At 40.9% G+C, this 27533-nt stretch overlaps 1 protein-coding gene and 1 non-coding gene across 6 annotated transcripts in view; one reads left to right on the top strand and one right to left on the bottom strand.

Annotated features, from left to right (window-relative positions):
- SAE1 (SUMO1 activating enzyme subunit 1) overlaps positions 1-27533 on the bottom strand; it is a 151029-nt gene that overhangs the window by 67430 nt on the left and 56066 nt on the right. For 3 of the 5 annotated variants that reach the window (XR_011646384.1, XM_071209353.1, XM_004477439.4), the window contains exons 2-5: positions 20871-20982; positions 13744-13917; positions 11163-11305; positions 9830-9929 (exon numbers count right to left, since the gene is read on the bottom strand). Coding sequence is in view for 4 of the 5 variants with exons in the window: in XM_004477439.4 (XP_004477496.1) it covers positions 9830-9929; positions 11163-11305; positions 13744-13917; positions 20871-20982 (529 nt within the window). In the remaining variant the exon portion in view is untranslated. Of the gene's footprint in view, positions 1-9829; positions 9930-11162; positions 11306-13743; positions 13918-17149; positions 17229-20870; positions 20983-27533 lie in introns of all 5 variants that reach the window. The other 2 variants (XM_071209352.1, XM_071209351.1) reach the window with 1 other exon arrangement.
- LOC111760240 (U6 spliceosomal RNA) lies at positions 19910-20012 on the top strand. The gene has a single exon (XR_002793994.1). It is a non-coding gene; the product is annotated as a U6 spliceosomal RNA (small nuclear RNA).

Genomic DNA, 27533 nt, shown 5'->3' with positions numbered 1-27533 from the left:
AAGCAGACTTGGCCCAATGGATAGAGCGTCCGCCTACCACATGGGAGGTCCGCGGTTCAAACCCCAGGCCTCATTGACCCGTGTGGAGCTGGCCCATGCACAGTGCTGATGCACGCGAGGAGTGCCGTGCCACGCAGGGGTGTCCCCCCTCGTAGGGGAGCCCCACGTGTGAGGAGTGCACCCCGTAAGAAGAGCCGCCCAGCGCAAAAGAAAGTGCAGCCTGCCCAAGAATGGTGCTGCACACATGGAGAGTTTACACAGCAAGATCACCCAACACAAAAAAGAAATACAGATTCCCAGTGCTGCTGATCAGGATAGAAGCAGTCACAGAAGAACACACAACGAATGGACACAGAAAGCAGACAACTGGGAGAGGGGAAGGGGAAATTTTAAAAAAATAAACCTAAAAAAAAAAAAGAAAAAAGAACAGGATACTTACATATTTTCAAATTACCTCCCCAGAAAATACAAATTAATCACAGAGGGGGTAAAAGTAACTTTTCAAAGGAGAGAAGCCTTGCAGACATCATCTTGCTCAAGTGACCAAAGTTAATATCACCCAGTAATGTATAGAAATAATGCACCACACCTTAGGATGCAATGAAAAACATTCAGTTATATTCCTGCCAAAGATGCAAAACTGGAAATCTAGTCACAAGGAAACATCCGACAAACCAAAACCAAAGGACATTTTATAAAACATATGGCTTGTAATCTTCAAAAGTGTCATGAAAATCTAGATGCATGCATGATCCTAAAATAGATCCTTTTGCCATAATTAAAGACATTATTGGAACAACTGGTAAAACCTGAATAGGGTTCAAGGATTAGATGGGAGAGATGTATTGATATGAAATTCCATATTTCGATGGCTGTTTTATGGTTATGCAGAAGAATACCGTGTTTGAAAAAACAATGAAATATTTGGGAGCGATGGGTTCTCAAATGGTACAGAAAAACAATAATTCTTGGTACTACACACGGTACTTTTTGTAAAGTTTAAGATGACATGTGTGAATATATAAATATTTTCAAACTTACAGAAGTGTATGTGTCTATCTTCTCTTTCTACAAACACACACACATATCCCAGATACTCAAAAAAAGAAAAGAGAAGTAAATAGTATAATTTAGGAAGTTAAGTGAGCCAAGAGCTATCAGCTAGCAAGCAGTTTATACAGCTCTCTAAGGACCAAAATGGATTTGATAGATGAAAGTTCAAATTGCTAGTGAAGATTAAACAGTCTTGGTTTTTAGGTGGCTTTCTGCCTCTCCATAATTACTCCTTTATGGTCTGGATCCATTGTAAAAGATAGCATATAAGATGCTTGTACTGTCCTCAAACCTTTTGGTCATGGGTCTATTTGACCTCGAAGATAGTCATAAAGTTAGCCAAGTGACATTTAGTGCCTGGTACAGTTGGCCAGCTCCTTCTTAACAAGTCTTAAAACACAGATCAAGCCATCAGCAGTATGGTCTGGGAATGCCACCAAAATGAGAAAACAAAGTCTCACCAGCTTTCAAAAACTACCAAGATCTTTATTTACAACGCTTGCTGTTTACCTGGCTAAAAGCAATGCTAAGAATTCACTAATACATTAATGCCATTGTAGCAGTTTGGTATTATTTATGAATTCCAAAAATAGATTTTGTATATTGGTTTGTTCCTCTGGGCATATTAGTTTACAGTGGATTCAGAGGTTTAACTTTTTACTTAACTGGACCACATCAGCAGGAAGCAGAAATGTGAGGAAGGAGAGAAGGCTCAGCTGGACACAGGAGAGGCCCCAAGAAGCGAGACAAGCCGTTTGCCTGATACTCTACAGCTGGCCTTGTGGAGAGCGTAGAGGCACTGAGCCCAGAGAGAAACCAGCCCCTGGAAGGGAGGAACCCAGGAAATCTGAACCCTTGGAGACGACAGCAGCCATCTTGCTCCAACCTGTGGCAACAGACTTTGGTGAGGGAAGTAACATGCTTTATGGCCTGGTAAGTGTGAGCTTCTACCCCAAATAAATACCCTTATAAAAGCCAACAGATTTCTGGTATTTTACATCAGCCCACCTTTGGCTGACTAATATAGCTACTATATGACAAATGGGAAAGAAAAGTTATGTTTCAGACTCTCTGTCACAGGCAAGCCTGCCCCAACACTTTGAGAGCCTGGAGCAAGAGTATCAACGAAGACCCACATATCATGCCTACATATTTAATTATAGGGGGATCAGCCAGCAAATCATGGGATTGTATTGAGCCATAAAGAATTGTGGAAAACAGCAAACAACCTCAATGCAACAGGAAACTGGCCACATAGGCAAAGACTGGCAAGGCAATCTTGGCAAGGCAAAAAGATTAAAAACAAAACAAAACAAAACAAATTCTGCAGCCATTTAAAGCCATGCTCTCCAAAGTGTATGTAAAGACTTGGGGAAGTACTTATGAAAATATATTAAATGGAAGAAGAAAAAAAAAAAGACACAACCTTACATATATATTAGCTACATGTATACTTACTCATATAGTATATATTAAGATATGTTAATAAGGACTCCAATTTTGTTATATATATGCTTACAAAAATAAAACCCTGAAAAAGGAAGGGTACAGTCATTACTAGGTGGTAGTATTCACATTTCCTGAACTTTTTCTGTATTTTCCATATTTGGGGTTATGAACATATTTTACTTTCAATCAGACTGAACATCAACTAACAGGTGATAAAGCAGTACTTACCAAATCTGGATATAAATCAATTAAATCAACTTCCAAAATTACAGATTTCTAGGTCCAATCTCCAGACACACTGAATAAAAATCCCTTGGGGTGGGATCTGGGAGTCTGCGGTTTTATAAAGCATTCAAACAAATTAAAACCACAATCAGATACCATCTTCACACTCATGAGAGTGGTAAAACAACTTTAATGCTACCAAATGTTGTTACATAATGTTGGTTTGGGAACGTAAACTGATAAAACTATTTTAGAGCAATCTGGCAATGTCTGGTAAAGGTAAAGATACATATATACTATGACAAATGAATTTTACTCTCAGATATTTACCCGTAGTAGATTAAGTGTGCCCTTCCTCCCCCTTTCATGTCCACCCAGAACCTCAAATGATCTTAGGTCCTTTGCAGATGAAAGCTCAAGAAGAAATCAGGGAAGTGGATGTGGCTCAAGCGATTGGGCTTCCGTCTACCATACAGGAGGCCCAGGGTTTGATTTCTGGGGCCTCCTGGTGAAGGCAATCTGGCCTGAGCAGAGTGCTGGACCAAGGGGAGTGCTGGCCCACATGGAGAGCTGGTACAGAAAGATGATGCAACAAATAAGTTAAAAATTAAAAAAAAAAAAAAAAAAAAAATCAGAACAAAAAACAAAACAACAACAACCAAAAAAAGATGACGCAACAAAAAGAGACAGGAGAGACAATAAGAGATGCAGCAGACCAGGGAGCTGAGGTGGTGCAAGAGATTGAGCACCTCTCTCCCACTCCAGAAGGTCCTGGGATCATTCCTGGTGCCACTTAAGGAGAAGACAAGCAGATACAGAAGAACACACAGCAAATGGACATAGAGAGCAGACAACTGGGCTGGAAGGGTGGAGGGGAATAAATAAATACATCTTTTTAAAAAGAAGAAGAAGAAATCATCCTGGAATTTGGGTGGGCTCTAAACCCAATGACTGGTAACCTTATAAGAAGAGGAGACAGACATGTAGAGAGAAGATCACATGAATAGAGAGGCAGAGACTAGAGGGATGCCACCACAAGTCAAGGAATGCCAGCAGTCACCAGAAGCTGGAAGACAGGAGGAAGTCTTCTCACCAAGAGCCTTTGGAAGGAGCATGACCCTACTGACACCTTCTTTTTGGACTTTCTGGTCTCCTGAACTGTGAGAATAAATTTGTTTTTTTTTCAGCCACTGAGATAGTGGTAATTTGTTATGGCAGTTCGAGGAAACTAATACAATACCCTGAAGAAACTTGCACATTTACTCAAGGAGATTACACACTACCATACACAAAACACACACACACACACACAATGCTCATTGCTACACGATTTGTAACAGCAAAAATTTACATGCCAAAATGCCCATCAAAAGAAAAATTGGATAAATGATGTATTCACTCAACAAATTTTCTACAGCAGGAAAAAATTCATGCCCTGCAGCACTGTCCAAGAGAACTTTCGGCAATGACGGAAATGTTCCATAACTGTGCTGTGCAATACAGATGCTACCAGCACATATAGCTATTGAGCACTTGAAATGTAGCTAGTAAGACTGAGGAACTGAATTTTTTATTTAATTTTAATTAACGACTATCATAACGGATGGCAAAGCCCTAAAACTACATTCAAACACAGATGGCCTCACAAACAATGATGCTTTTTAAAAAGCAGGTGACAGAATACATGTAACAGGAAACCATTTGTTAAAAAGTTAAAAAGCATACAAAACAATACTATATACTGCTTTTCAGAATACAGACACATGTAGTAAGATTTATGAAGAAACACGATGAGGAACACAACTGCAGATGGTGGTACCCTGGGGAGTATACCCAGGGGTTCAAACTGTACTAGCAGTGTTCCATGTTTTAAACTGAGTGGTGGAGACATGCAGGTTGCAACATCACTCTTAATGTATACTGAAAATATTGCATAGTAAGTTCCATCCCATTGTTTGGACATACAAACCCACGGGACAAAACACAAAGCCAAGTAAAGCTGTATGTGTCCCCACCAGACACTTCATTTAATCTACACAAATGTACCTGCAGCTCTGGTGGTTCCCTGGCAGGGGCAGGTGGAGAAAGAACAGAGAAGATTGAGAAGGAGCACATAGATAATTATAGCAGTATCGGAAACGTTTTGGTTCTTAAGGTGGATAGTGTTTGTTTTATTGTTATGCTCCTAACTTGTACGGATGCTGCATGACTTCTTTTGCATATCAAATATAACTACTTAAAAAATTAAATAGACTGGACTGTTGTTGAGATGCTTGAGAGACAACATTCCCTCATCCTTAGAGCCTGGAGCCTTTCCCCGTGAGACAAGGCAGCACCAACACCCCTCCCACACACACACAACTGTCCAACCTAGAAACCTGCTTTGCCAAATAAACTTACACTCTCTGCAATTTACACCCTGCATCTCCCTGGCCACCCTCCCCCAATCAAGTGATTCTGACAACTGGCCAGGTTCTGAACTACTCTGGCTTGGGGTTCTGGTCCATGCAACTCAGTAACTGGCTTCTAATATACCTGGGCAAAGACCCTTTCATCCTTGGAATTCCGTTTTCAGCTCAACTCCTATAACCTAAATTGTGAGAATTAATGTACTACAAGGTTAATCCACTTAATCACAAAGAGTGTTTATTCAATAATAATTTTTAAAACCACAATAATCTCCTCCAGAGTTGTCATATTCTGCTGTTGAAACAGCCACAACTACACTGAGCAAATATTTCCTGAATATGATTGTGCTATTAGGAATACAGTGGTGAATGAAATTGACATCCCTGCCTTATGGAGCTTAATGCCTTATGGAGAGACACTGACAAGTCATCTCAAGTGTGACTGGGAGAAGCGGTTGTGGCTCGACTGATAGCGCGTCCACCTACCATATAGAGAGTCCAGGGTTCAAACCCAGGGCCTCCTAACCCATGTGGCGAGCTGGCCCACACGCAGTGTTGCCACGCACATCGAGTGCCACGCCACACAGGGGTGTCCCCCATGTAGGGGTGCCCCACGCGCCAAGGAGTGCATCCTGCAAGGAGAGTCTCCCTGCTCAAGAAAAGCGCAGCTGGCCCAGGTATGGCACTATACATGGAGAGCTGACGCAGCAAGGTGATGCAACAACAAAAAAAGCAACAGTTTCCAGGTGCCACACAATAAGAATGCAAGCAGACACAGAAGAACACACAGCAAATGGACACAGAGAGCAGAAAATGGAGGGGGAGGTAAATAAAATAAATCCTAAAGGGAAATGGACTTGGCTCAACGGTTAGAGCATCTGCCTACCACATGCAAGGTCTGCAGTTCAAACCCAGGGCCTCCCTGACCCATGTGGAGCTGGCCCACGTGCAGTGCTGATGTACTCAAGGAGTGCCCTGCCACAAAGGGGTGTCCCCTGCATAGGGGAGCCCCACACACAAGGAGTGCACCCTGTAAGGAGAGCCACCCAGCACTAAAGAAAGTTCAGCCTGCCCAGGAGTGGCACTGCACACACGGAGAGCTGACACAGCAAGATGATGCAACAAAAAGAGACACAGATTCCCGGTGCCACTGATAAGAATAGAAGCAGACACAGAAGAACACACAGCAAATGGACACAGAGAGCAGACAACTGGGGTGGGGGAGAGAAATAAATAAAAATAAATCTTAAAAAAGTCATGATTGACTTAAAAAAATAAATAAGATAAATAAATAAATCTTTTAAAAAAAAGTGTGATTGGAGTTCTAAACCAGTATCAAGGTACCATATAAAAGGAGAAGAATTAAACTAGTCAGACGGCAGGAATGTTTCTTTAAAGATGGGGGTGGAAGAGGAGGAGAGGATCTTCCACAGATCTAGATTAGGGGAAACAAAATAATGAATCACCACTCAGCCATGCAATTTTACAACTAATTCATGAAAAGAATATTAACAGGTAATGCCCCAAATTAGTCTCCTGCTATTTCAGAGGCAAAGGTAAAATTAAATCTACATTTCTTAGCACAGACATGAACAAATACTAGTTTCTGTCTAATTTTTAAAGTAATTACTGCCAGGTGTCCAATCATCTCTGGAAGCCCCTAACAACATAGACAAGACAATTTACAATAAAGAAATATAAGTAGGGCATTTATAATCTATAATAGGAAATTGTATTCTATAAATCAGCCCTCTTTATCACTTTTCAGCTCTTTCCTCTCTACCTGGGACCCATGATCTGTTATTTTCTCCCATTTCTCTTCCTTCCCTATCTTAATAAATTACTGGTCTAACTGAAAAAAAAAAAAAAAAAAAAAAAAAGCAGTACATGGGAGAGTGACCCCCAAAATGATGCCAATTTTCATTCATTTTACCCTAGTATCCTCTTACAACTTCAGATTATCCTGGAAACTCCAAGAGGATTCACCTTGTAAGTCCTAGGTCATGAGCCCTACTCTCCACTCTCCCCAGCTATCCTCCTTACACAGCTGCATGACGTTGGGCAGGTGATTTGACTTTCCCAAGCCTCAGTGTCAGTTGTAAACTGAGACAGGTCTGGGTACACTTCCTTTCACCCAAAGGCACACGGTAGGCATTCACTGGACATAGAAAGAGTTGGTCATTTGAAGTGAGAGAAGCCACACTTACTCTGCCCCTACATTTGTGCTTTTCATTCTGTTTCCTCTACCTGATTACTGGTCCAGGTTTTGGTGCTTGCAAACTTGTCCTTCACATGATAACTTGAAGCACTCTTCCTCAAGAAAACCTTTCTGAACACTTCCTCATCACCAAGGATTACTCCTTTATCTACTTACTGTGCATTACTGTCTCTATCAAGTTTGTGCCCAAGACCTTATTCTGATGAAATCTATTTCACAACTTCTCTGGGCACCAAAGGAAGCAAACTACTGAGCACTTACTTATCTCTGGGCTAGGTATTTTCCCACTATCTTATTTATCATGATAGCATGGTGTGCTAGAAAGGCCCAATATCTTCCTAGACAGTGTGAAAACCACAAGCTCTGTTTTTCCTTTTTGTTTTTAAATGTTTCTAATTTGGGAGCACAATGTGTACCTTGAAGCAAAAGTAGCCTTACAACATTAAGTTGAACCCCAAGAAAAGGGGGAGGGGAAGGGAACCCTAACCAGAAACTTTCACAGGAAGCAGGTAGTTGTTCTCCACCCCCATCCTGCATTCTGAGCTTAACCCAACTCATTATTGGGTACAATATAGGCAAAGGGGAAAAATCTGAATCAAGGAATTTTGGGTGTGGAAAAGAACTTCGAAATCATGAGCCAGGCTCTGCCAAAATGGAAGGGGCATATTTTTATAAGGTGGCAAAGTCATGGCCAAAATCCAATGTAGTCCGGTCCTTTCTTAGCTCTCTTAATGGGACCCCACAAAGACAAAGTTTTGGAATCCCAGGGATGGTCATCAGGAATGCACTGAATGCCTCACAACCTTAAGGGCAAGGGGTTGGAATCTAAGCCTGAATTGTCCAAGTGAAACAGCTGACTAACAATGTCAGCTGGGGAATATTTTGATACCTTCAAATTCAGCGCCATGTAGAAAGAGACTGCACAAAGAGCTCTGTAACTGAAGAGCCCTAGGAATGGTACACGAAGGCCTTCACGGAGAGCCTGCCAGGGCTGCCCACATTCTCCTCATAGCTAGATAAGTGGCTCCCAAAAGAGCTTTCCAGATCCACCCCAGTGCACACCATCAGAACTGACTCCAGGGAAACTTCCAGCTGTGAAAGGCTAACAAAGCTGGGCCCTCTCCCATTTGAATGTGAAAGACCTGCCTCAATCAGTGAATGCCCTTAAGCCATAAAACCCTTCACACCAAGGCCAAGTGTCACACTCAGAAGAGGGTGTGATTTATAAATTGACAGCACCCACAAAGCTGCTTTTGTACTCCTCCGTTTGTTAACAATTTCTCTCCCCCTACCAAAACTCACAAAGCTATTCAGAGAAAGCTTGACTGGGCCTCAAAAAGAAAGGAAGTAAGGAAGAAAAGGACCCAAGTTTTGGCCAAAACGCCAATGTTCACTCTGGATAATTACGTTCCTGTGAATAGAAACTAAAATTAGGGTTTAATAATTTCTCTCTATCACACTTATAGCATCAAACTATTCCAATAAAAACACAAAAAGCAAGAAAAAGAAAATCTCCAATGCAGCCTTGCTGGAAACTCTTGAGAGTTCCACTTTTGTGGTTTTCTGCAGTCTCCTTTGTGGTTTCTGCACTCTTTAGAATCCCCCTTTAGAGCAATTTTAACTCAACACTCTGACCAGCTGCTTTTCTTTCTCAATACTTAAATCTACAAAGCAGACAGTAAATATGGGTTTGGTCCCATCTTCCCTCTCAGTTCAACAAAACCAATTCTGGTCACTTCATCTTCTGTTTTTCCCTTCTCAGATTCCAACACTAGCTACAGAAACCATCGTCTTCTGATGCCCCTCCCACTCCTCTTTCTATAAAGTCAATTTAATTATTGTACCTGATCCAAATAGAGTTTAGGCCTATAACAAAAATACACCTGACAACATGTGTCAACACTGAAGGCTTTCTTCATAAAGGTTATTTTGGGGAGGGGGCCCCTTTTTAAAAGCACTTCAAGTCTAAATTGGTTCCTGCCCACTTAAGACCATACTGAATTCCCTATCAACCTGGAAAAATTTTCCTATAAAAGTAATGACCTTATTTTAAAAAACTGTCTTTCGGATACTACCTCATACATCAGAGGTCAAAACTGGAGGACCACAGATCAACACGTTCTGTTTGATCCACACAGTGCTGGCCAGAACATGCAAACCAATTATGAGTAGGTTGCCAGTACTTTGGAAGAAATCATATGAAAATCTGCATTTCTGACTTCTCTTGAAAAATCATACCTGCATCACTGGGCCAACATTCCATCATGACAACAGCTGGCTAGCACTAAGTAGCAGGAGACCTCTTTAGATGGGGTAAGCACTGGCCCAGTCAGTCCCTCTCTTCAGTGCCTGCATCACTCATTTGTAACGAACTGCCTGTCCCCAACAGGACCTCAAGGCCTCTTGACCTCTGCCACTCACACACATAGTTTTAGGCACACAGTCCAGAAGCAACTTGGTTGCTTAGAACACTTACCTTTTTGACTACAGTGGTCTCAGATGGATCAAATTTTGCTCTCTTAGTATCAGGTCCGTCTTCTACTCCTTGACTAACTTTGGTAACTTTGGTTTTCTCCCTAGAGGGTGACATGAAGAGGGAATGAGTTCTACCCTATCATGCTATTAGAATAAAATGAGTGTCACCAGCTCACAGAATAGAATGGTAGTAAGAGCCCATCTCTGGAGTAAGACAGATACAGGTTCAAATCCCTGCTCTGCCACTATCTACCTAATGAATCAGCTGCACACTCTGGGGGAATAACCATCACTGATATGACTGTTCTAAGAAGTAAGAGAAATAACATCAGTTGCTTAGCACATAGCCTAACACACAGTAAGCACTCAATAAATGAAAGCAATTATATTTTAAACATCCTACCCAAATCATGACATAAATAGCAAAACTTAATTCCTCTCTCCCACAGGGAGCTCACATGAAAAGACTTCGGCCTGCTTTTCTCAGCTATGACTTTTTCATCCATTTATAACGTGCCCAAAGAAATGGATTGTCTTAAAACCACAGAAAGCTAGAGAAGTGCAAGATCATGAAGATCGTCACCCTTTCCCCATCTTGATTTTAAAAACAAGAAACTTGCAGCCCAGAAATTGACCTGCCTGAGAGACAGAGCAAAAGAGCAGATCTCCAACTCTGGCTTGGTAGAAACCTCCTCCCACTACATGGGACCTCTCTACCTCTCATTGGCAAGTTGGAGAAGTGTAAGAAATTGCAGTCCAAACACCAAGTCATCTGCCATCTCTCATCTAGAAGCTACAGATTCAAAACACTGCAGGTCCTATCATGTGAGAATTGAGAGCCTCAATGTTCAAAATGAGAGGTTAAGGGCTGCTTGTTCCTCCAGAGCTGTCTTTGGACCTTGGAACTTATCCAAGGTTGCCTTTGGCTCAATGTGCCTCTGGAGTTACCCATCTATTTTGTACTCGTTTTACTCAGTCCAGCCCAAGCTAGGGGAAAAAAAAGTTTACAATCCAAGCAAGTCTTCCCTAAATAAACACCTGAGGTACAGACTAATCAAATACCCATGTGATATATTTTAATTGCTTTTGAAGTTTGCTTTCTTTAGGCTAGGTCTACCCTTTAGGTTAGAATAGCATACTGAAAGGCAGGAACCATATCTTCTACAATTTAGAACCCACAGATATAATAAGTATCCTGCAAATTGCTATTGAATTGCATTCAGAATGTTCGAAGTATTATAGTAAAACACTTGTCTCAGATGGTTCGTTTCCTACCAGAAAGTAAAACTAAATTTTGAAAATTGTATGTTCTTCCCTCCTTTCCCAACACTTACTCTATAAATTCATGTTCTCCTAGATTGGCAAATGTGTATCCATGGTAGCCAAAAACATCTCCTGTAAAGAACTTGATGTTATTTTTGTGACAGATCTGGTCAACTCTAACTATGACATCCCTGGAGCAGCAAGTTAGACATACCTGCAGAAAAAAAGAAATTGGCAAAGTGTGAGTTCTGTAAACTGTGAGTCACTGCCCTGATGTCTAAATACATCTTAATGAGCAGTCTCTATGGGCATGTTTGAAGCCAGTTTCAAACCGGTACAACAGGTTCTTTGGGTCTTATGGTTAGAAGATAAAAGAAAAGTTGCAGGTTTCAGTGTGTAGAAAATATGTAAATTATGGGACATCACTTTCTGCAACCAAAACGAATGTGTTTAGCCAAAGAAAGCAAAATCCATTCAGCCAATTTGTTTCCCCTAATCTGTAAAATCTAATTTCACAGTTTTCATGAAGAACAAAAGAAAAAGACAGTAATAACTTAGTGTAAATTATTTCTAAATTATGAAAAAACTATTAAATCTGAATAGGCAATAGTGAGAAGCAAAACCAGTTTTTAAAACTGACCCAAAGGTCATAAATTTAACATTTTTAAATATGAGGGCATTTTTTTCCCTCCTTCTTTTGATTGATATGTTAAGATAAAGAAGATAAGACCTTTTGGAATTATTTTTTCCACAGATTATGGTGTGAAACATTATCTGAATTTAAGGACAAAAGAAGAGGTTAGAGACCAAGTGACCTTCCATTCAGACTTAGACAAGAATGGGGTAATTCACTCAGCAGAATTATCAGCAGCATTCTGGGGCTCCTAGGTTGTGTTTCAACAAGCTGAGATGTTGGAAACAGCAAATTCTTACCACACAAATCCCATCTTTTAGGGAGAAGTGATCAAGGTCAAGAAGACTACTTCAAAACTGCACATGCTTTCTCCTAATATAGAAAACTGAAGAAGAAATTACATTTGATGGAAATTTTCTGCTGCTGTCAGCCTGAATGCTGAAATAACTCTCAGAGAGGGGTGTCGCTCTCTGAGCTTTTAGCCACCTAAAGGCTAAGAAAGACACGGGAGAATGTGTAAGCAACTGATCATGTAGAACACTGCAGAGTCAAAAGTGATGATAGGAAAACAGACTTTGGCCCAGTGGTTGGGGCGTCCGTCTGCCACGTGGGAGGTCCGCGGTTCGAGCCCCGGCCTCCTTGAACCGTGTGGAGCTGGCCCATGCGCGGTGCTGATGCGCGCAAGGAGTGCCGTGCCACGCGGGGGTGTCCCCCGCGTGGGGGAGCCCCACGCGCAAGGAGTGCACCCATAGGGAGAGCCGCCCAGCGCGAAGGAGGGAGCAGCCTGCCGGGGGTGGCGCCGCCCACACTTCCCGTGCCACTGACAACAGAGGCGGACAAGGAAACGGGGCACAGCAGATAGACACAGAGAGCGGACAACCGGGGGAGTGGAGGGGAATTAAATAAATAAAAATAAATCTTTAAAAAAAAAAAAAAAAGTGATGATAAAACCAACAAGGACCAGCCAAACATGGTCGTCATCCTCACACCATACACCTGAATTACAGAAACCAGTGGCCAAACTCTTCAGTTTTCACAAACCCTCTCTTCTAAAAGTTCAAGGGACTCTTAGAATGGACCAAATGTGGTTACTATGGATAAACAATAAAAAGTAGGCTTGTGTCCCAATAGAAAGTGTACTATTACCTGGAGTTATAAAATAAAAGGTATTACAAAACAAAATAAAAAAACAAATGTACAGATGATTCATCATTTCAAGTCCATATTTGAATAGATGCACATATGAAATGTAACAGTGTGAAAAACAAACCACACAACCCAAATTCTAACCTTCATGTAATGGGCCTTTCATTTAAAAAACAAATAGATCATCTGTGACTATTTTCACGGTTATTAAACATTTGTTAAGCTTTTCCGGGGTACAGAGAACTATGTCTGAAAGGTCACAGGCACTGAATTTGAATTTAACAATATTTTCTTTTCACCTCAGCATAGATCTAGCAGCGAAATCAAATGAGGTTGGCTATGTCTCACTTAGCTTATGATTAAAGTGATTTTGTCTGATTTATCCATGGTAACATGGTCCGAGTGACTGTAGGAGAGACGGACAGAGAGACCAAGATCAGGTGTGTTTTCTTAAGACAAAACACAAGCTATGATTTGATATTTCTAACAAAAATGTCCCTGCTACAGAAATTTATCACCCACTTGTTAAGTTTTTGAGAGAGAACATTTGCAATAAAATGTATCACAGCTGTATGCACAGACTCTGGAAGGAAGACAAAACATCAATGATGAAACCTGGTCTAAGGAACACAGCCCGAAGAAGGCAGCAGACAGCAAGCCACAAACAACTGCAACAGATTCGAGAGACTGAGACCAACCTAACAATACATTCACGCAATTACTAAGTATAAAGAAAAGAACCTCTTACAAGCTTACTTGGGAAAAAGCTCAGATTTTGAGACTCTAATGCTCTAGCATACCTAGTATATATGCAGTTAATGCTTTGTTTTATTCCTATAGCAAGTCTTATACTCTAAGTCTATGAGACTTACAGCTTCAAACTGAGTGAAAAACGACTCGGATTTCTTCTCTATATTCTCAGTGTCCACCTTCACATCAACCATGGGGTTGAGATTCTGGGCTCGCTCCAAAGATGCTTCAGCCCTATTTCGGCCAACGGACCCAGTACGGATCAGGAACTGAGCTCCAGGGTCTTCTGGAGATACCTATGAATGAATTTTTTTTTTAATCATTAAGTTTTTCAGAAGCCACATCTCAAAGTAACAAATCTGTAGAATTTAAAGAATTGCTAAAATACCTACCATCTAATGTGAATCTGCCTAATGCGAATTCCTTTTCCTTCTGAGGCTTTAAAAAACATTTCACTTTTTTTTCTTACCAGTCTTTCACAGTTAAAGAGCACCCTCTTGTGTTTATAGAGAAAATTCACTCTAACAGAAAAGTCCATTCTTTCACTTTTCTCTTAAATTTCTGTTAACAAAATTATCAGTTGTAAGCATTTACTAAATACCTACCATGTGCTCAATCCTAGGCATCCAGGGAAAATATTTAAGTAGCTTGACAAGTGGCTAAAAATCAGTCACAATTAAGAATGTTTGAAATTAATTCTTCAACTCTATTAAAACTCAGGCAAAAATAAGCAAGGGCTGGAACAAAAGCATGCTTGCACCCATAAGAATGGATGTCATCAGAGCAGAGCCTCAAAGAGAGAATACAAGCACCTGACAGCCAACAGCATGATTACAGAATCCATACTGCCCATAAGACCTTGACCAAGTACACATCAAACATCTCATTTTTAATCTCTGCATATGACTTGCACCAACTTCACCAAGACTGGGTTCAACAGGAGTCACCTTCCCTCATCTCCTCACATTCACTCTTCTTTACCACCTTTCCTCCAAAGCTCCAGAAAAGGAGCTGGCCTTCCTTCCATTCAACCCTCTAAGGGTATCCTTTATCCATCCTACCCTGCTTCATTCACTACATATTGAGACACTATACCTCAAAAATGGTTAAGAGCAAAGGCTCCTGGAATAATTCAGGCTGGATTTAAACCTTGATTCAGATCTTGGCTCTAATACTTACTGTGTGACCTTGAACAAGTTACTTATTTCTGTTTTTCCCTCACCTACAAAATGAATATGTGGAGTGTTAAACACAATCCACTTACTAACCACTCTATAAAAGTTAGTACTATTAATCCAGAGATCACACTTCCTTACAATGCTCCCTCTACTCCCTTGGCCCAGGAGATCCTGGTTCTCATCCTCCCTCACAGGACATTCCAGTCTCTACATGGGCCCTTGTAGGTGTGGCTGTTTCCTGCGATTCCATCTCGGGTCCACTCTGCACAGCTGCAGAAACCATTTTTAATGTCTCTTTTAGTTTCTACCAGATCTGCTGGTTTTTCCAAAATCACTCTTTCTGGTCCAGATTTCTTCTGACAGATCTGAGTCTTATATTAAACTGCCCACCAGATATTTCCTCCTGGTTATCCCACAGTCCTTTCAAATTCAACTCCTTTTACCTTCATCCCTACTGATGAGCCCACCAATTACCCACCCAGTCACTCAATCTATAACTCATCATACCCTTGATGCTTCTTTGATCACAGCTGCACAGTAGCAACAGCACTGACTCTGAAGTCAGGCTGCGTGAGTCCTGGATGTACCTACCACTTACTAGTGGTGGAACCTTGGGGGAAGGGGGAGCAAGGCCACTTCTTTTTCCTCAGTTTTCTCACCTGTAAAATAGGGATGATAATAGGTCCTACATCTCAAATGTTGTGAGGATTAAATAAGCTAACACAACTAGAGCTCTAGAACATTGCTTGGCACATTCAGTAAAGGTCAGCTGCTGCTTCCATTTCTTGCTCTCCTTATGCTCCCATATCCAGTTACAACCAACTCTACCACCTAAGAATTTCTCACTCACATCTGTGTGTTTCCTACCATTTCTGTCATCGTGCCGTAGTTCAGACCTTTTTACCTCTCACCTAAACTACTAAAACAGTCTTCTAAGTGGCTTTCTGCCCTATACCTTGTGCTACCCTGAACCAAAGTTTATATAGCAATTAGTCATCTACATAAAGCCCAAAGCTAACCAAGTCACCCCATGCCATTGTTTAAAATTCTTCAATGCATCCTCATCACCTAGAAGGGTAAGGAAAAACTGATACACAGCAAGGATTACTAGCAGGTCCACCATGACTTAGCCCTTACTTTATCTCATTACCTCAGCCTGCCCCTTCCCACCACTCTGGACTTCATACTCTTAAAAATGTCAAACTGCTTGTTATATTCCATGTCTACCAAGTTGTTTTGTGCTGCTGCTAAAGTTCCCTGCCTTAAAACACAGCTGCCCAACCTGATCAAACCTTCCTTGTTCTCTAAGATCCAGCTCATTTGAGAAACTCCAGGAAGCCTTCAGGTCCTACCACCATAACCTGAGACAGGGAACCATTCTGGTTTCTGGGAAAGAAGGAAGAAAAAAAAAACAAACCAGGAACCAAATCTTGTACCTCTTTGTATTGTCAGTATCCAGCATACTTCAGGGTATCCAACATAAGCTCAGACACTTGCTGAATGTAAACTAAATGAAAAGCTCTAATGGGTAGGCATTGTTCTCCTTTCATAGATGAGCAAATTGAATCTCTGAGGTCAAGGCTCTTTCCTGGCTTGAGGAACTGGGATTTGAAGCCATACCTACATGATTCCAAACCCTGTGCACCTACAGCACTGCCTCCCTGGAGTGACCCTAGTCAGGGGAGGAACACAAACAAACTGCAGAGGGGAGAACAACCACAGCATGTTCATAAACTGTTAAATTTATCAGATAGGAAAGGAAAATCGACTGGGACCAGATTACAGCAAGTCAGTGGTCCTCAATCCTCTCTGGTATTACTTACATGGAGAACTTTTACTTTTCAACAACTCCCCAGATATTTTAAAGTGCAGTCAGGGTTGAGAACCAATGTGTCAGGCCTTAAAAAACAGACAGAGAAGTTCACAATTTCAAAGTGAATAGGTATGGGATGACGGTCAGCTTGTTCAGTCAAACAATGAGAGGCACTCAGGTTACCATGGCAATAGAGTGTCAGTGCCACATCACACAACCCTTGGTTTTATGGGATCTTCCACCACTGTTGGATTCCCCCAACAAAATAAGGAAGTCAGCATCACCATTTGGTCTCATTTTTCATGTAAAGGGCTGCCAAGAAGCTCCTTGGTTAGGCATTATTCTTCCTTGGGTTTCACCTTTACCCTCTCTTAGGAAACCTCTCTACACTGCAAATTCTTTCTCTAGATGGGTGTTCCTGCCTCCAGGGGGCACTGTCGTAGAAGAATCAAAGCAGCCAATGTGTAGCCACCCTGGCAACATGCTTGCAGGAATTTTTTTTTTAAGAAAGATTTTTAATTCAACTCAAATACTAACTTGTGCAGACCGGGTGCAGCTCAGTGGTTGAGTGCCTGTTTCACACGTATGAGGTCGCAGGTTCAATCCCTGGTACCACCTTAAAAAATAATAATTTGTTACTAGGATAAGTGAGTCAACTCATACTTCTCTTTCTACTGCAGAATTTCTTTTCTTTCTTTTTTTAAAAAATAATTCCAGGAAAACAGTATGGCAATCCCTCAGAAAATTAAGTATAAAATTAGATGTGGATCCAGCAATCCTACTCCTAGGTATAAATCCAAAGGAACTGAAAGCAGAGACTCAAACAGACATTTGAACATTGATGTTCACAGCAGCCTTCTTCACAATAGCCAAAAGGTGGAAGCAACCAAAGGGTCCACAAACAGATGACTGGGTAAACAATATGTGACAGAGCCATACAATGGGATACTATCCAGCCACAGAAACAAATGAAGCGCTGGTACATGCTACAACATGGATGAACCATGAAACATCATGTTCAGTAAAATAAGTCAGACACATAGGAACAAATACTGTGTGATCTCACTGATGAAACAAGCAGAATAAGAGATCCAAAGGGGGAAGGGAACGAGGAGTTAATGTTTAATTAGCATGAAATTTCTGTTTGGGGTGGTAGAAAAGTTCTGGCAAGGGCTGATGGAAATGGAGGAACATATTTGAGTAAGTAATTAATACCACTGAATTGTATATTGGGGGGAAAAGGAGGAAATAATAGGTTTTATTACCATACATACACCCCACATGTATTAGTCAGTCAAAGGGGTGCTGATGCAAAATACCAGAAATTGGTTGGTTTTTATAAAGGGTATTTATTTGGGGTAGGAGCTTACAGTTACCAGGCCATAAAGCATAAGTTATTTCCCTCACCAAAGTCTATTTAAAGCAAGATGGCTGCCGACATCTGTGAGAGTTCAGGCTTCCTGGGTTCCTATGTTCCTGGGGCTTGCTTTTCTCTGGGTTCAAGGATCCTTTCTTCCTGGGGCTGGCTTCTCTTTCCTCTGTGAGCTTACTTCCCGGGGCTCCAGCTTAAGTCTTCAGTGTCAAACTTCAACATTAAAACTCCAACAACAGAAACCCTCAACTCTGTTCTTAGCCATGTCTTTTATCTGTGAGTCCTCACTCCTTGGCGGATGGGGACTCAACGCCCTAATCATAACTCAGTCATGCCCAGGTACAAGATCAGATTACAAACATAATTCAGTATTTCCTTTTGGAATTCATCAATAATATCAAACTGCTGCACCACCCCACCCCAAGAATTATATAAAGCAATGTATACAGCGCACTAAAGTTACCAGCATAATTAGAATATTGTTTCATGAATGGTAACAAAGGTACCATACTAAAGCAAAATGTTAATAGGAAAACTGTATGTGTGAAGGAGGAGTGCATGTAAACTCTGTACTAGCGCATGTAAACTCTGTACTTCCTGCGTATTACTGTAAAACTATAAATTGCTCCATTAAAAAACAAATGGGGGAAGTGAATGTGGCACAAACAACTGGGCTCCCTTCCAACATATGGGAGGCCCAGGGCTCGATTCCCGGGGTCTCCTGGTGAAGAAAAGCTGATGCATGTGGTGACCTGGCCTGTACGGTGAGCTGGCCCATGCAGTGCTGACCCACATGGGAGTGCTGGCCTGCGCAGGAGTGCTGGCTTGCACACCAACCTGGCCCAGCAGAGAGCTGGAGTGGCAAGACGGTGTAACAAAAATGACACAGAGGAGAGACGGTAAGAGATGCAGCAGACCAGAGAGGTGAGGTGGTGCAAGAGATTGAGCACTCTCTCCCACTCTAGAAGGTCCCAGGATTGGTTCCCAGTGCTACCTAAAGAGAAGACAAGCAGGGAAGTGGCTGTGGTTCAAGCAGTTGAGATCCTGTTTACCATAGGGAGGACCCGGGTTCAATCCCTGGGACCTCATAGTAAAAAAGAAAAAAAAGCATCCCAGACTGGCGTGGAGAGGCAATGCATAATAAAGATGATGAAGAGACCAGATAGAGAAAAAAAAAAAAAAAAGGGAGAAAACAAGCAGACACAGAAGAATGTACAGTGAATGGACACAGAGAGCAGATGAAGGGGGAGAAATAAATCACTCAATCTTTAAAAAAATAAACAAGTAAAAAAACAGGGGTTAGCTTATATGAAATAACCAGAACATGCAAATTCATAAAGTAAGAAATTACAATACTGGTAATGCAGTAGGGATGGGTAATGGGGAGTTAACACTTAGCTGGTATAACTTCTGTTTGAGATCATAGAAAAGTTTTGGTAATAGATGGTGGTGATGGCAGCACAACATTGTGAATGTAATTAGTATCACTGAACTGCATACTTGGAAATGGTTAGAAAGGGAAATTTGGGACCTGAAGAAAAAATTTTAAAAGGCCCATAAAACTATTATACAGCCTATTGCTAAATGAGTATGAGTTTTGGTTTGGGATGATGAAAATAGTCTCAAAATAGTGGTGAAATTACTCAGTATTGTCCATGTATTTAATGTCAAAGAACATCCACTTAAGATGGTTCAACTGATTTTTACATTATATTATTATATATATTTTACCACAATAAAGAAAGGGAAAAAAAACTAATAATCTCAGGTATTATTTTTCTCCTTAAACCGCAAAACAAGGTAAGCTTTTAAAATTTATTACGTTCACTTTTTCCCACAGAGCCTATGCCTCAGACTATGCTAGTTAGCTAGCGATGAGACTCCTGTTCATTGCTTAAAGAGACACAAATAATAACATATAAGTTGTGCTCACTTTGACAGCACATATACTAAAACTGGAACAATACAAGAGTAGCATGTCCCCTGCACAAGGATAACATGCAAATTCGTGAAGCATTCCATATTAAAAAATAATAAAACATATAAAATGACAATACAAACTTTGAAGTATTTTGCCAGGAAAAAAAAAAAAAGACAGGATCTGGAATTTGCTTTTAAATATTGACCCCCCCCTCCAAACAGAAAGGAAGATGTTAAAAAAAATTTTTGAGGGGCCAGGGATTGAACCCGGAACCCCATATATAAGTGGGAAGCCAGCACTCAACCACTGAGCCACATCAGCTCCCCTGAGTTGGTTTTTTCATTTGTTTGCTTACTGCTTTTTTTTTTTTTTAGGAGGCACTGGAAACCGAACCTGGGACCTCCCATGTGGGAAGTGGGTGCTCAGTTGCTAGAGCTACATCCACTCCCTAACATTTTTTAATGGACAAACTATATCAATAGCTATAGAAGCCAGGCAGACAGAACACCTATAGATACACACATATATAAAACTAAAATGTCAAGAAGACATTAGAACATAGAGAAAGAAACACTTATTTTCACTTTATTTTCTTCTAAAGATTTATTTTATTTCTCTCCCCTACCTCTCCCTCACCCCAGTCATCTGTTCTCTGTGTCTATTTGCTGTGTGTTCTTCTTTGTCCACTTCTGTTGTTGTTAGTGGAAAACCATTTCTCTAACCCTCACAACCACCCTTCAAGGGAGATACTATTTACACCCCAAGGCAGGTTCAACAAGGTGATATGAGTCTCCACTAGCCATCCAGCAAGGATGTGCTGGAACACTCTGCATGAGTGCTTTCAGTCTCCAAAGGCCAGAGTTCCAGTGCTGACGGGGCAAGCAGGAACACACCTAATCTGCAAGTAGGTATATGGAAGAGGGGGAGACAGAGAAGGGAAGTGATGAGGTGATTAAGCATCTCACCTGTTCATGATCCAGCATGGTCAGTCCTTTCACTCCTGCTAAGATGAGATTCTTGGCAATCTCAGCCCCAAGTCCTCTCATGCCGACAAGTAGCACCCGGGAAGCCCGCAACCTGTAATGCAGACATTGTTACCCTGAGGAAACAACAGTGGAAGCTCACCGAGAACAAAGTGACACAAAAATTACAGGCAAATAATTTTGGTTTTCGCTAAAGGCACTGAAGCATCACAGTCTCAAATCTGGGAAAGAGACAGGTTCCAATTCATCCTGCACAGAACAATTCATTTAAAATCTATTTATTGTGCACCTACTATGCCAGGCAACTTACAAGATATGGAAATACAGCAGTGAATAAGACATAGTCCCTGCCCTCCCAGGGCTTACATTTAGTGAAGGAGACAAATCAACAGAGAAATGATGAATGTGGAGCAGGTGTACTCAGTGGTTGAGCATGCGCTTCACATGTATGAGGTCCCAGGTTAAAGCCCTGGTGTCTCCTTAAAAAAAAAAAAGTGATGAACACAGTTTATGTTGGTAACAGCAATAAATTATATATAAAAAAGCTAAATGTAAAAAAATGAAAAGAAAAGAATGTGTGGAATCTATAAATCGGGGTAATAATAACCATTAAAGTTATAATGCAGAGATATACTAATTAACATGGGGAGGTTACATATATAAATTTTATGTGTATGTAACAATATATTTTTAAATAAAATGCATTTTTTCACAAGAAAAAGAAAAAAAAGAAGTAATGACTATCAAGTAGGGTAAGGATCAAGAATGATAGAGAGAAGAGGGGTTTTTCTGTGCTGTGCAGGGAGTAACAATGGACACCCAGAACAATATACAACCCCCAAAGCAGCAGCCAATGACCTATAACTATGGAGAATGTCACACAAAAAATGAAATAAAATCCAGGGATCTAATCAGAGATGCAGAGAATGTGGATAAAGAATAATGTACAAGGGCTAAAAGACTGATGGTTTTTGACACTCAATGGAACGTGAATTCAGGGTAACATCTTCACTTGTATTTGGATTTGCCATTAATGTCTCATAGATTTTGTATAGCTTCTGGTTAGCAAACATCTTTATGAATACAACTATATACACACACACACACCCCAAAAAAGGATGATGGAGGATGCTATTTTAGATAGCGTGATCATGAAGTCCTTTCTGAGGGGGCGATACGTGAGTAAAGATCAACCTGAAATGAAGGATGAACATATGAATATTTGAGAGAAGAACATACTGTTTAGAGAAAAGAGCAAATACCAAAGCCTTGAAGCAGAGGAGGGTTTTGCATATTCCAGAGAAAGGAAGAAGGACAAAAAGGCTGAAGTGCAGTGAGCAAAGGGAAGAATGGTAGAAAACAAGGCTGAAGCCACATCCTGAAGGCCCTCACAGACCACAATAAAGATTACGGTTTCATTCAAGCAGGATAGAAAGTCATGGTAACGAGGTGTGTAGCAGTTTGATACTATTTATGAATTCCAAAAAGAAATATAGATTATGTTTGTAAACTGGTCTGTTTCCCTGGGTGTGATACACTTTGATCGTATTAGATTCAGCTGAGCCATCTGATTAAATTATGTTAAAATTAGGACTTTGATTCAGCCACATTATTAGAGTGCAATTCAGCACTGAGTCCCAGACCCCTTGGGCTGATAAAACAGACTCTCACATGGAAGCAGACACAGAGAAGCAGATACATGAGCAAAGACAGAAGGCTCCATTAGACAAGGCAGAGGCCCTGGGAAGAGAGATGAGCCTGATAGTTTAGAGCTGGCCTTGTGAAGAGAACAGAGCAGCTGAGTCTAGAAAGAAACAAGCCCCAAAGAGAGAGACAAGCCTTATGCCAGCCTACACCTGAGATCAGAAGAAGCTGGGACCATGGAGCCTTAAGAGGAAGGAGGAAGGCTGAAGCCTCGCAGACATCGTCTGCCATCTTGTGTCAACATGTGGCAACAGACTTTGAGTGAGAAAGTACCTCTTATGGTACCTTGAGTTGGACCCTTTAGGGCCTGGTAACTGCAAGCTTCTACCCCAAATAAATACTCTTTATAAAAGCCAACAGAGGGAAGCAGATGTAGTTCAAGTGATTGGGCTCCTGTCTACCATATGGAGGGTCCTGCGTTCAGTTCCCAGGGCCGCCTGATGAAAGCGAGCTGGCCTGCATGGAGAGCTGGACGGCACAGAGAGCTGGTGCAACAAGATGACACAGCAAAAAAAGAGGAACATGAGGCCAAAAACCAGTGATCAGAGGCTGGGCTATCCCAAGAAGTCAGGACTTAACCCCGAGGGCACAGAGAGGAAGTACAGGTCCACAATACCTAATCTGAAATCCCTTGAACCAATCATGTTTCAGGTTTTCAGAGGAAAATAGAATAGTTAGAATAAGCAAACTCACAGAGTTAGAATCTAGAATACAGGTTACCAGGGCCTGGTTTAGGGTAAGGAATGGGGAGTTGATGCTTAAATTGTACAGAATTCCTTTTTTTTTTTTTTAAATTAGAGAATTTGGTATTTACAGAAGAATCATGCATAAAATACAGGATTCCCATATTCCATCCTTTTATAATATTAACACCTTGCATTGGTGTGGTTCATTTGTTACAAGCGATAAAAGCAAATTTTTATAACTGTACTATTAACTGATGACCATGGTTTAACTTAATACATATATTTTTAGAAAAGTTGTAAGCTTACAAAACAAGCATAATGAGCAGATTCCTATGTATCACTTCTCCACTAACACCTTACATTGTTGTGGAACATTTGTAAGAGATTATGAGAGAACATTATCAGACTATTAGCACTAACTATGGTCCGTAGCTTACATTTAGTTTTTGTATTTTTCCAAACACTCCCTATTACTAACACCATTATTAGAATTGTATATTTGTTATCATTTTTGAGAGAACACTCTTACATTTGTACTGTTAACCACATTCTATCTTCCACCACATTGTTCACTGTGTTATATAGTCCCATGCCTGGTAAAGTTCATCCAAAGTGTACTCATTGGCTCTCACTTTCCTCACAGATTTGTGCAGTTTTAGCCTCAGTAAATTTTTAAACATTTTCTCTAATCCAGAAGAAAAACCATGACTTAATTAAAGTTCACTGTGTAGTGTAGTTCCATAGACATTAACAAATTTTATTCTAGTACCATAAATACAACCTAAAATTTCCCCTTTTTCCACATTCAGATACTGTATTAGTCAGCCAAAGGGGTGTTGATGCAAAATACTAGTACTAGTAATCAGTTGGTTTGTATAAAGGGTATTTATTTGGGAATAAAGCTTACAGTTGCCAGGTCATAAAGCATAAGTTACTTCCCTCACCAAAGTCTGTTGTCACATGTTAGAGCAAGATGGCAGCTGTTGTCTGCCAGGGTTCTGGCTTCCTGGGTACCACTCTTCCCAGGGCTTGCTTCTCTTTCCTCAAAACCAAGCTCCTCTGTGTGCTAACTTCCCAGGGCTCCAGTTCAAGACTCCAGCATCAAAACTCTACCTCTGTCCTTTGTCATGTCTTTTATCTGTGAGTCCCCACCCACCAATGGGCAGGGATTGAACAGCCTACTGATGTGGCCCAATCAAAGCCCTAATCATAATTTAATCATGCCCACATACAGACCAGTTTACAAACATAATCCAGTATCTGTTTTTGGAATTAATGAACCATATCAAACTACTATAGCCCACCCTCTGAATTCCAAAAAGACATTACAATATTTTTTAAAAATCCCTTAAGTCAGTAGCAATGCTAAGTATAGAATCACATCACAATCAGTTTAAAGAAATACAGTTTGTCTTGGGGCAAAGTTCTGTTATAGACCTCTGAAACTTAGAAAACAATTTATCTGCTTCCCATACACAAAAGGACAAAGGATAAACATTTTCATTACAATAAGGAAAAATCGGGAGAGGAAACATGAGTTATGGGTCCAGAACAGTTCAGTAAACCTGCAGGGCATCCTCCATTTGATTTCAAAGTCTGACAGTTATTCTTAAGATGATTTCTTCTTCTTGGTGCCTCATTAGGATCCAACCTTTCCACAGGTTTGCCCAATGGCCATTTTCTTGGTTCCATCCTCATCAAGTATCTGGTGTCCACCAAGCTCTAGACCTCACCCTCTGAGAGCACTGGGGTGATGGCCACACCTTACCTAATCTTTGGAGAGACTTAGTCCCGCTAGTAGTACAGTGAGGTGAAGGCAACATCCTCACTAACTTTTGGAATCCAGGCTCAACCCCCTCAGAACAATGAGTTGACCACCTGGCCTTCCCTAATCCATAGGGGACAGGCACACCCTTCTCAGATCTGTGAGGTGCTGACCTTAACTGGCCTAATCCTTGAGGAATGTGCTCCATCCTCTCCGTACCCTGGGGCAGCAAAACTCTCCCCAAACATTGGGTAGGAACATCTACTCTCCAACTGCTGGGGCAAACTCACCCTCTCCGTACACATGGGTGGGGCTCCTCTCTTGGCCCAAGGCGATGTCGTCATTCCCAATCTCAGCTTCCATAGTTGTCCTCTTAAAGCTGTTTCTCCTTCAGTCTCTCCTTTCCATGTTCCTTTTAGTCCAAGCTGACAGTGTTTTTTTTCATTCAGCTCTCTCAAAAAGCTTGTTGGTTTAGCATGCAAGAAGCAGGGATCCAAGCCATCAGACAGTAAGACCTTCCACACAAGTCTTTCAGAGATAACTGCCTGCATCTTCAATCCTGATTTACAAGTTCCAAGTTTAGTCAAGTTCTTAAATGGGGCACTATCATTTGGGAGCTTGATTTCCACAGGCTTAGAATTTCCAGAATCAGTTTCTGTTTTCTTTGTGCCCAACAGTTCAACCCTCAGTGTATTTCTCTCATCTAGCATTTTGTTAGAAGCTGCAAGCAGAAGCCAAGTCACATTCTCTGGGTTTACTTTAGAAAGTTCTTCAGTTAAATGCCCAGGCTCGCTGTTTACAAATTCTGTCTTCCATAAAACATCAGTTAAGCTTGCAAAGTTCTCTGCAACTTTAAAACATCGATCACTTTTCCTTCAGTTTCCAATAATAGTTTCATCATTTACTTCTAAGCCATCATAAACAGTCTCTTTAGTGTTCATATTGCTATCAACAGTCTCTTCAAAGTAATCTAAGCCTTTTCCATCAAACATTTCACAATTCCTCCAAAAAATACCCTTTACCCGTTTATAAAACCATTCCAGCATTTTGGTAATTTCAAAAGCACTTCCCTACACCTCAGTACCAAATTCTGTATTACTTAGCCAAAGGGGTGCTGATGCAAAATATCAGAAATCGGTTGGTTTTTATAAAGGGCATTTACTTGGGGTAGAAGCTTACTGTTACCAGGCCATAAAGCGTAAGCTACTTTCCTCACCAAAATCTTTTGCCACATGTTAGAGCAAGATGACTGCCGATGCTTGCCAGGGTTCTGGCTTCCTGGGTTCCTCTCTTCCCAGGACTTGCTTCTCTCTGGGCTCAGAGTTCCTCTCTTCCTGGGACTTGCTCCTCTCCAGGATCAGGGTTCCTCTCTTCCCAGGGCTTGCTTCTCTTTCCTCACAACCAAGCTCCTCTGTGTGCTTACTTCCCAGGGCTCCAGCTCAAGACTCCAGCATCAAAACTCCAGTATTAAAATTTCTGTTTGGGTTAAATATAAACTTTGAAATGGATGGTGGTGGTGGTAGCACAACATTGTGAGCATAGTTAACAGCACTGACATATATGTGAATGTGGTTAAAAGGCAAAATTTTAGGTCATGTTACTAGAATAAAAATTAAAAAGGAAATCAGAGAACTGTACAACACAGCAAACTCTACTGTAAATGATGGACTACAGGTAATAGTACAATTATAGTATTCTTTAATTATTTGTAACAAATGTACCATACCAATGCAAAGTGTTAATAATGAAAGGGGAGTGCTATATGGAAATGCTGTTATTTTCTACAGTTTTTCTGTAAACCTACAACTTCTCTAATTTTTTTTAATAAAAAAAAAAAGAGGGAATAGGGAGCTTGCAGCATATATTATGAAATTACTCCATCAGGGTCTGGAGCAGCACCCTATAATCAAACCCATTAATATTTCTGAGCAAATATTCACACTGAAAAGGATTAATAAATACTATAACTAGTCACACATAAGTTCAAGTTCTGCTGCCCAATGAATTTGCTACTAACCTATGCAATGAGTTGATCTTCTCCAACTATCAGTATTAGGGAAAACATGTAGAACTCTTCCAAAAATGGTTCTAATAACTACAGGCAAAGCATATAGTAAAATTAGGAGTCTTAAATGAGAACGGTGGCTGATAAAATGGGGTACTGCACTAATTCTCTCTCTTTTTTCTTTTTTCTTTTTTAAAGATTTATTTATTTATTTCTCTCCCCTTCCCCCTCCCCAGTTGTCTGTTCTCTGTGTCTATTTGCTGCATCTTCTTTTTTGTCTGCTTCTGTTGTTGTTAGCGGCACAGGAATCTGTGTTTCTTTTTCCTGCGTCATCTTGTGTCATTTCTCTGTGTGTATGGTGCCATTCTTAGGCAGGCTGCACTTTCTTTCACGCTGGGCAGCTCTCCTTACAGGGCACAATCCTTGCGTGTGGGGCTCCCCTACACGGGGACACCCCTGTGTGGCAGGGCACTCCTTGCGAGCAT

This window comes from Dasypus novemcinctus, chromosome 18 (assembly GCF_030445035.2).
Source record: "Dasypus novemcinctus isolate mDasNov1 chromosome 18, mDasNov1.1.hap2, whole genome shotgun sequence".
NCBI classification, from domain to species: Eukaryota; Metazoa; Chordata; class Mammalia; order Cingulata; family Dasypodidae; genus Dasypus; species Dasypus novemcinctus.
This window is presented reverse-complemented; position numbering and strand designations above follow the sequence as displayed.